Consider the following 10,336-nt stretch of genomic DNA (forward strand, 5'->3'; position numbering starts at 1 on the left):
GCTGGGAGGCACTGGGAGAGGCTGGGAGGCACTGGGAGAGGCTGGGAGGCACTGGGAGAGGCTGGGAGGCACTGGGAGAGGCTGGGAGGCACTGGGAGAGGCTGGGAGGCACTGGGAGAGGCTGGGAGGCACTGGGAGAGGCTGGGAGGCACTGGGAGAGGCTGGGAGGCACACTGGGAGAGGCTGGGAGGCACTGGGAGAGGCTGGGAGGCACTGGGAGAGGCTGGGAGGCACTGGGAGAGGCTGAGAGAGGCTGGGAGGCACTTGGGGAGGCTGGGAGGCACTGGGAGAGGCTGGGAGGCACTGGGAGAGGCTGGGAGGCACTGGGAGAGGCTGGGAGGCACTGGGAGAGGCTGGGAGGCACTGGGAGAGGCTGGGAGGCACTGGGAGAGGCTGGGAGGCACTGGGAGAGGCTGGGAGGCACTGGGAGAGGCTGGGAGGCACTGGGAGAGGCTGGGAGGCACTGGGAGAGGCTGGGAGGCACTGGGAGAGGCTGGGAGGCACTGGGAGAGGCTGGGAGGCACTGGGAGAGGCTGGGAGGCACTGGGAGAGGCTGGGAGGCACTGGGAGAGGCTGGGAGGCACTGGGAGAGGCTGGGAGGCACTGGGAGAGGCTGGGAGGCACTGGGAGAGGCTGGGAGGCACTGGGAGAGGCTGGGAGGCACTGGGAGAGGCTGGGAGGCACTGGGAGAGGCTGGGAGGCACTGGGAGAGGCTGGGAGGCACTGGGAGAGGCTGGGAGGCACTGGGAGAGGCTGGGAGGCACTGGGAGAGGCTGGGAGGCACTGGGAGAGGCTGGGAGGCACTGGGAGAGGCTGGGAGGCACTGGGAGAGGCTGGGAGGCACTGGGAGAGGCTGGGAGGCACTGGGAGAGGCTGGGAGGCACTGGGAGAGGCTGGGAGGCACTGGGAGAGGCTGGGAGGCACTGGGAGAGGCTGGGAGGCACTGGGAGAGGCTGGGAGGCACTGGGAGAGGCTGGGAGGCACTGGGAGAGGCTGGGAGGCACTGGGAGAGGCTGGGAGGCACTGGGAGAGGCTGGGAGGCACTGGGAGGAGGCTGGGAGGCACTGGGAGAGGCTGGGAGGCACTGGGAGAGGCTGGGAGGCACTGGGAGAGGCTGGGAGGCACTGGGAGAGGCTGGGAGGCACTGGGAGAGGCTGGGAGGCACTGGGAGAGGCTGGGAGGCACTGGGAGAGGCTGGGAGGCACTGGGAGAGGCTGGGAGGCACTGGGAGAGGCTGGGAGGCACTGGGAGAGGCTGGGAGGCACTGGGAGAGGCTGGGAGGCACTGGGAGAGGCTGGGAGGCACTGGGAGAGGCTGGGAGGCACTGGGAGAGGCTGGGAGGCACTGGGAGAGGCTGGGAGGCACTGGGAGAGGCTGGGAGGCACTGGGAGAGGCTGGGAGGCACTGGGAGAGGCTGGGAGGCACTGGGAGAGGCTGGGAGGCACTGGGAGAGGCTGGGAGGCACTGGGAGAGGCTGGGAGGCACTGGGAGAGGCTGGGAGGCACTGGGAGAGGCTGGGAGGCACTGGGAGAGGCTGGGAGGCACTGGGAGAGGCTGGGAGGCACTGGGAGAGGCTGGGAGGCACTGGGAGAGGCTGATTGGCACTGGGAGAGGCTGGGAGGCACTGGGAGAGGCTGGGAGGCACTGGGAGAGGCTGGGAGGCACTGGGAGAGGCTGGGAGGCACTGGGAGAGGCTGGGAGGCACTGGGAGAGGCTGGGAGGCACTGGGAGAGGCTGGGAGGCACTGGGAGAGGCTGGGAGGCACTGGGAGAGGCTGGGAGGCACTGGGAGAGGCTGGGATGCACTGGGAGAGGCTGGGAGGCACTGGGAGAGGCTGGGAGGCACTGGGAGAGGCTGGGAGGCACTGGGAGAGGCTGGGAGGCACTGGGAGAGGCTGGGAGGCACTGGGAGAGGCTGGGAGGCACTGAGAGCTGTGGCACTGGGAGAGGCTGGAGGCACTGGGAGAGGCTGGGAGGCACTGGGAGAGGCTGGGAGGCACTGGGAGAGGCTGGGAGGCACTGAGAGACTGAGAGGCTGGGAGGCACTGGGAGAGGCTGGGAGGCACTGGGAGAGGCTGGGAGGCACTGGGAGAGGCTGGGAGGCACTGGGAGAGGCTGGGAGGCACTGGGAGAGGCTGGGAGGCACTGGGAGAGGCTGGGAGGCACTGGGAGGCTGGGAGGCACTGGGAGAGGCTGGGAGGCACTGGGAGGAGTCACTGGGAGAGGCTGGGAGGCACTGGGAGAGGCTGGGAGGCACTGGGAGAGGCTGGGAGGCACTGAGAGAGGCTGGGTGGCACTGGGAGAGGCTGGGAGGCACTGGGAGAGGCTGGGAGGCACTGGAGAGGCTGGGAGGCACTGGGAGGCTGGGAGGCACTGGGAGAGGCTGGGAGGCACTGGGAGAGGCTGGGAGGCACTGGGAGGCTGGGAGGCACTGGGAGAGGCTGGGAGGCACTGGGAGGCTGGGAGGCACTGGGAGAGGCTGGGAGGCACTGGGAGAGGCTGGGAGGCACTGGGAGAGGCTGGGAGGCACTGGGAGAGGCTGGGAGGCACTGGGAGGCTGGGAGGCACTGGGAGAGGCTGGGAGGCACTGGGAGAGGCTGGGAGGCACTGGGAGAGGCTGGGAGGCACTGGGAGGCTGGGAGGCACTGGGAGAGGCTGGGAGGCACTGGGAGAGGCTGGGAGGCACTGGGAGAGGCTGGGAGGCACTGGGAGAGGCTGGGAGGCACTGGGAGAGGCTGGGAGGCACTGGGAGAGGCTGGGAGGCACTGGGAGAGGCTGGGAGGCACTGGGAGAGGCTGGGAGGCACTGGGAGAGGCTGGGAGGCACTGGAGAGGCTGGGAGGCACTGGGAGAGGCTGGGAGGCACTGGGAGAGGCTGGGAGGCACTGGGAGAGGCTGGGAGGCACTGGGAGAGGCTGGGAGGCACTGGGAGAGGCTGGGAGGCACTGGGAGAGGCTGGGAGGCACTGGGAGAGGCTGGGAGGCACTGGGAGGCTGGGAGGCACTGGGAGAGGCTGGGAGGCACTGGGAGGCTGGGAGGCACTGGGAGAGGCTGGGAGGCACTGGAGAGGCTGGGAGGCACTGGGAGAGGCTGGGAGGCACTGGGAGAGGCTGGGAGGCACTGGAGAGGCTGGGAGGCACTGGGAGGCTGGGAGGCACTGGGAGAGGCTGGGAGGCACTGGGAGAGGCTGGGAGGCACTGGGAGAGGCTGGGAGGCACTGGGAGAGGCTGGGAGGCACTGGGAGAGGCTGGGAGGCACTGGGGAGGCTGGGAGGCACTGGGAGAAGCTCACTGGGAGAGGCTGGGAGGCAAAAACTGGGAGAGGCTGGGTTATTATTAGATCGACACTTGGGACATCATGGTAGGCACTGGGAGAGGCTGGGAAACACTGTGAGTCCCGCTGGTAATATTTACGAGCGCTGGGAGGCACTGGGAGAGGCTGGGAGGCACTGGGACGCTGGGAGGCAAAGGTAGGCTGGGATGCATTACCAGAGACTGGGAGGCACTGGGAGAGCGCTCATAGGCACTGGGAGGCTGGGAGGCACTGGGAGAGGCTGGGAGGCACTGGGAGAGGCTGGAGGCACTGGGAGAGGCTGGGAGGCTATTTTGAGAGATTGAAATACAATGGGAGAGGCTGGGAGGCACTGGGACAAGAGGATGGGAGGCCATGGGAGAGGCTCTCTCTCTCTCTCTCTCTCTCTCTCTCTCTCTCTCTCTCTCTCTCTCTCTCTCTCTCTGGGAGGCACTCTCTCTCTCTGGGAGGCACTGGGAGAGGCTGGGAGGCACTGGGAGAGGCTGGGAGGCACTGGGAGGCTGCTTAATATTGGGGATGCACTGGAGAGGCACTGGGAGAGGCTGGGAGGCACTGGGAGGCTGGGAGGCACTGGGAGAGGCTGGGACACTGGGAGAGGCTGGGAGGCACTGGGAGAGGCTGGGAGGCACTGGGAGAGGCTGGGAGGCACTGGGAGAGGCTGGGAGGCACTGGGAGAGGCTGGGAGGCACTGGGACGATGGGAGGCAGCTGGGAAGGCTGAGGCACTGGAGAGGCTGGGAGGCACTGGGAGGCTGGGAGGCACTGGGAGAGGCTGGGAGGCACTGGGAGAGGCTGGGAGGCACTGAGGCATGTCGGAGGCTGGGAGGCACTGGGAGAGGCTGGGAGGCACTGGGAGAGGCTGGGAGGCACTGGGAGAGGCTGGGAGGCACTGGGAGAGGCTGGGAGGCACTGGGAGACAGGCTGGGAGGCACTGGGAGAGGCACTGGAGAGGCTGGGAGGCACTAGGGAGAGGCTGGGAGGCACTGGGAGGCACTGGAGAGGCACTGAAGGAGAGGCACTGGGAGAGGCTGGGAGGCACTGGGAGGCTGGGAGGCACTGGGAGAGGCTGGGAGGCACTGGGAGGCTGGGAGGCACTGGGAGAGGCTGGGAGGCACTGGGAGAGGCTGGGAGGCACTGGGGAGGCTGGGAGGCACTGGGAGGCTGGGAGGCACTGGGAGAGGCTGGGAGGCACTGGGGAGGCTGGGAGGCACAGGCTGGGAGGCACTGGGAGAGGCTGGGAGGCACTGGGAGAGGCTGGGAGGCACTGGGAGAGGCTGGGAGGCACTGGGAGAGGCTGGGAGGCACTGGGAGAGGCTGGGAGGCACTGGGAGAGGCTGGGAGGCACTGGGAGAGGCTGGGAGGCACTGGGAGAGGCTGGGAGGCACTGGGAGAGGCTGGGAGGCACTGGGAGAGGCTGGGAGGCACTGGGAGAGGCTGGGAGGCACTGGGAGAGGCTGGGAGGCACTGGGAGAGGCTGGGAGGCACTGGGAGAGGCTGGGAGGCACTGGGAGAGGCTGGGTGGCACTGGGAGAGGCTGGGAGGCACTGGGAGGCACTGGGAGAGGCTGAGAGAGGCTGGGAGGCACTGGGAGAGGCTGGGAGGCACTGGGAGAGGCTGGGTGGCACTGGGAGAGGCTGGGAGGCACTGGGAGAGGCTGGGAGGCACTGGGAGAGGCTGGGAGGCACTGGGAGGCTGGGAGGCACTGGGAGAGGCTGGGAGGCACTGGGAGAGGCTGGGAGGCACTGGGAGGCTGGGAGGCACTGGGAGGCTGGGAGGCACTGGGAGAGGCTGGGAGGCACTGGGAGAGGCTGGGAGGCACTGGGAGGCTGGGAGGCACTGGGAGAGGCTGGGAGGCACTGGGAGAGGCTGGGAGGCACTGGGAGAGGCTGGGAGGCACTGGGAGAGGCTGGGAGGCACTGGGAGAGGCTGGGAGGCACTGGGAGAGGCTGGGAGGCACTGGGAGGCTGGGAGGCACTGGGAGAGGCTGGGAGGCACTGGGAGAGGCTGGGAGGCACTGGGAGAGGCTGGGAGGCACTGGGAGAGGCTGGGAGGCACTGGGAGGCTGGGAGGCACTGGGAGGCTGGGAGGCACTGGGAGGCTGGGAGGCACTGGGAGGCTGGGAGGCACTGGGAGAGGCTGGGAGGCACTGGGAGAGGCTGGGAGGCACTGGGAGAACAAGCCAAACTGTCTTAACATACCCCAAAACATGCCAAACTATCTTAAAATGCCCTCAAAACACCCCAAATTATCTTAAAATGCCCTCAAAACACCCCAAAATATCTTAAAATACCCTCAAACACCCAAAACTATCTTAAAATACCCTCAAAACATGCCAAACTGTCTTAAAATACCCTCAAAACACTTCAAACTGTCTTAAAATGCCCTCAAAATACTCCAAACTGTCTTAAAATACCCTCAAAACATGCCAAACTGTCTTAAATGCCCTCAAAACATGCCAAACTGTCTTAAAATACCCTCAAACATGCCAAACTGTCTTAAGATACCCTCAAAACATGCCAAACTGTCTTAAAATGCCCTCAAAACATGCCAAACTGTCTTAAAATGCCCTCAAAACATGCCAAACTGTTAAAATGCCCTCAAAACATGCCAAACTGTCTTAAAATACCCTCAAAACATGCCAAACTGTCTTAAAATGCCCTCAAAACATGCCAAACTGTCTTAAAATACCCTCAAAACACTTCAAACTGTCTTAAAATGCCCTCAAAATACGCCAAACTGTCTTAAAATACCCCCAAAACATGCCAAACTATCTTAAAATGCCCTCAAAACATGCCAAACTGTTAAAATGCCCTCAAAACATGCCAAACTGTCTTAAGATGCCCTCAAAACATGCCAAAATGTCTTAAAATGCCCTCAAAACATGCCAAACTATCTTAAATTGTCCTCAAAACACCCCATACTATCTTAAAATGCCTTCAAAACAACTCAAAACTGTCTTAAAATGCCCTCAAAACATGCCAAACTCTTAAAATGCCCTCAAAACATGCCAAACTGTCCTAAAATATTCTCAAAATATGCCAAACTGTCTTAAAATGCCCTCAAAACACCCCAAACTATCTTAAAATGCCCTCAAAACACCCCAAAATATCTTAAAATACCCTCAAACATGCCAAACTGTCTTAAAATATCCTCAAAATACTTCAAACTGTCTTAAAATACCTTCAAAACACTCCAAACTGTCTTAAAATGCCCTCAAATTACTACAACCTGTCTTAAAATGCCTTTAAAACACCACAAACTGTCTTAAAATGCCCTCAAAACACTCCAAACTGTCTTAAAATGCCGTACAACTGTCTTAAAATGCCCTCAAAACATGCCAAACTGTCTTAAAATGCCCTCAAAACACCCCAAAACACCACAAACTGTCTTAATATACCCTCAAAACACCCCAAAACATCCCCAAAACACCACAAAACACCCCAAAACACCACAAACTGTCTTAATATGCCTTCAAAACACCACAAACTGTCTTAATATGCCCTCAAAACACCACAAACTGTCTTAATATGCCCTCAAAACACCACAAACTGTCTTAAAATGCCCTCAAAACACCCCAAAACATCCCCAAAACACCCCAAACTGTCTTATAATGTCCTCAAAACACCCCAAAACACCCCCAAAACACAACACAACACCACAAACTGTCTTAATATGCCCTCAAAACACCACAAACTGTCTTAAAATGGCCTCAAAACACCACAAATCACCCCAAAACATCCCAAAACACCACAAAACACCATAAAACACCACAAAACACCACAAAAAAACACCACAATCACACTTTCCAGCTATTCCTTGTTAGGTTAGGTTAGGTTAGGGACTCTGGGGGTGGGGTGCACAATTTAGGCCTACGGGGGGAGGGAGGGAAGAGGAGGCCTATACAAACTTGATTTATTTGGGAGAGGGAAGGGAATGAGGGATTTTAATATTGTTTGTTTTTTTGCTAATTACAGGTATAGAGAGACAGGTAACTGGTTATCTATTAATCAATAAATAGATCAATAAATAGGTAACAAGCCACAGGTGTTTGTTTTTGTCTAATACCAACGCAATATTGAAAAAAATAATAATAATGATAAAAAAAAAATTCGCCATGAAGATCAGATTACGTACCTCCAATACCACCACCACCACTACTATTATTTCAAACTATCCTAGCTCCCTTCAGGCTTGGACTATCGGACCGAGGGATGGATAGTACATGTATGCGTGTATGAGCTATGTATGGGCAGGGTATGGATAGTTAAAACACACTACATCAAGAGATATTAGCAAAAATATATTAACGTTGTGACATTTTGGTTCAAGAGAGGGTGGAGGAAGGGCAGTGGTGATTTGAGACAACACACTGAATTATTTTGAACTATTTCACTTCACACACTTGGACTATCAGGACGAGATGTGACTAGTAGATGTAGCATTTAATAGTCCACCTGTGGGCGTGGTGTGGGCGTGCTAATGGGCGTAAGTGACGAGAAATAAGCAAAAATATCAAGACAACCACATGTTTTGGTGAGAGGACCCGCGAAGGAGGAAAAAAATGACCATATTTTTTCCTTTTTCCTCAGCATAGGCCTATTTCTACACGGCCAGCGATTCAGGGTAGATGTATCAATGTATCATCTATGTATCAACGCAGTATGGGTCCATAAATAAGCGTGGGAAGGAAGAAATTACTTAAAAAAAAAAAATGACAAAGCTGATGCCAGACGGACACACGAGAGGAAGGGCGAGGTGGGAGGTAGCGGATATGATAATACTATTTTAGACTATCATATCTCACTAACCCCTTGGACTATCGGACTATCACGCGTATGGGAGGTGTATGGGCTTACTAACTATCTATGGAGACAATATGGAGGCATGAGAAGGCGTGGAAGAGGAGAAAAATTGAAAAAAAATATAAGACGGAGAGGGATCATTTGAGAGGCGGACCAAAAGGGGGGGGATATGATATTACTATTTTAGACTATCATATCTCACTAACCCTTTGAACTATCAGACTATCACGCGTATGGGAGGTGTATGGGCGTATTAACTATCTATGGAGACAATATGGAAGCGTGAGAAGGCGTGGAAGAGGAGAAAATAGGAAAAATTAAGATGGAGAGTGGCGATTTGACAGATAGAGGAGAGGAGGCGGGGGGAGATGACAATAATATTTCAGACTATCATACCTCACTAACCCCTTGGACTATCGGACTATCACGCGTATGGGAGGTGTATGGGCGTATTAACTATCTATGGGGGCAATATGGAGGCGTGAGAAGGCGTAGGGGAGGAGAAAAGTAGAAAAAAGTTAAGATGGAGAGTTGACTTGAAGGAACCAGGAGCCAGGAAGGCGGACATAGCCACACATACTGTCACACCATTTTAGACTATCATATCTCAGTAACTACTTGGACTATCGAACTGAAACTTGCAGGCTGGGCAGGTTGGACTGTTACCTTGGCAATCTGGAAAGCATCAGCCTGCAGCGTCTCCACAACCTGTATTTCCTCAACCTCTTGTTTGTTCGTGGCCTGCACGGAGGAGCGCAGGCCATCAAACACCGTCTTTGTGAACCGTTTCATGTTTTCACTTGTTTTGGCCTGCCGCTTGTGACCTGACCTTGACCTGCGGGATTACATGGTGCTACAGGCTGGGGAAAGGCCTAGGGCACATGTCTGGTGGGGCAGGCTAGGGCAGGCTGCAGGCTGGCAGGCAGGAAGGCCCATCACAATTCGATCACTGAAATGACAAGAACAGCTGCGCGCGCCATGACGTAAGCCAAGCTAGATGCCATTTTAGCACTTTTTATCCTCTCCTTGGCACTGTAGGCCTATCCTGGCACTCTGGCACACCCACACACCTGCAGGCACTCAATGCACACCTGCACACACCTGGACAGTGCCATGGAACACCTGGAAAGGGGAGAAAACAAGCAAAATATGAAGGCTTTTATTGGTCTAGTCTGCAGTGTGTGGTAACTGACTGGGTGCACACAGGCCACTTTTTTGTGGTCAGTGTCAGTGGCGGCCACCAAAAAATGGTCATAATAGAACAAATACATCTCTATGGACACTTTTTTTTTGGGGGGTGACCACAAAAAAATGGTGTAAGTGTTTTTGTGCCACTATACAATGACTATACATTAACTGACACGACACGCAGTAAATAGATGATACATTTATTAATTGACACGGCCACTACACTCAGACAGACGGACACACACACACACACACACACACACACACACACACATTAACACAAATATCTTGCTAAATATTGACATTTATACAGCATGGATAGTACACAATGATAGTACATTGAAGTATCTATCTTTGACTATTACTATCACTCGTTAGGAGAAAATAGTCAAATAGTAACAAAATTCGATTTCAGGACACCAAAAAAGTTTCAATGTATTTCTAAATTTCTAAGTAACTATTTGTTGAATTTGAAAAGTAATAGTACACCATGATAGTTCATTAAATTTTCTATCTCTGACTATCAACAGCTTTACTTAGAAGTTTGTTGATGAAGAGAAAATTGAAAAATACGAGTATCTTGAATTCCATGGTACCGGAGAAGTTCCATTACTATTCACAATATCTCACAAACTATATGTTCAACACCAAAACGGATAGTACACCATGATAGTCCTTTAAATTCTCTATCTCCTACTATCAACACCTTTACTCAGAAGTTTGTTGATAAAGAGAAAAGTTGAAAAATATAACTGTCTTTCTTTCGCGCTATCAAAATAGTTCTAATATTTTTCGTAATATCTCAAAAACTATTAGTCTAACATCAAAACTGATAGTACACCATGATAGTCCATTACATTCTCCATCTCTGACTATCATAACCATTGCTTAGAAGTTTGTTAAGAAATAGAAAAAATAGAAAATATAAAGTATATTAGACATGGAGACACAGCAAAAGTTTTAACGTTTATCAAAATATCTACACAACTATTCACTCAAAATAAAAACTAATAGTACATACAAATAGTCCATTAAAT

At 55.0% G+C, this 10,336-nt stretch overlaps 1 protein-coding gene across 1 annotated transcript in view; it reads right to left on the reverse strand.

Annotated features, from left to right (window-relative positions):
- The window catches only part of LOC123506952 (syntaxin-binding protein 5-like), a 59,974-nt gene extending 49,809 nt beyond the window's left edge, over window positions 1–10,165 (reverse strand). Inside the window, 5 exon segments of the mRNA XM_045259398.1 lie at window positions 3,412–3,541; window positions 4,294–4,313; window positions 8,778–8,946; window positions 9,174–9,233; window positions 10,122–10,165. Of these exon segments, the coding sequence (XP_045115333.1) occupies window positions 3,412–3,541; window positions 4,294–4,313; window positions 8,778–8,946; window positions 9,174–9,233; window positions 10,122–10,165 (423 nt within the window).
- Between the last annotated feature and the right edge of the window lie 171 nt (window positions 10,166–10,336).

The sequence above is a fragment of the Portunus trituberculatus genome, chromosome 2, assembly GCF_017591435.1.
Source record: "Portunus trituberculatus isolate SZX2019 chromosome 2, ASM1759143v1, whole genome shotgun sequence".
Taxonomy (NCBI): Eukaryota; Metazoa; Arthropoda; class Malacostraca; order Decapoda; family Portunidae; genus Portunus; species Portunus trituberculatus.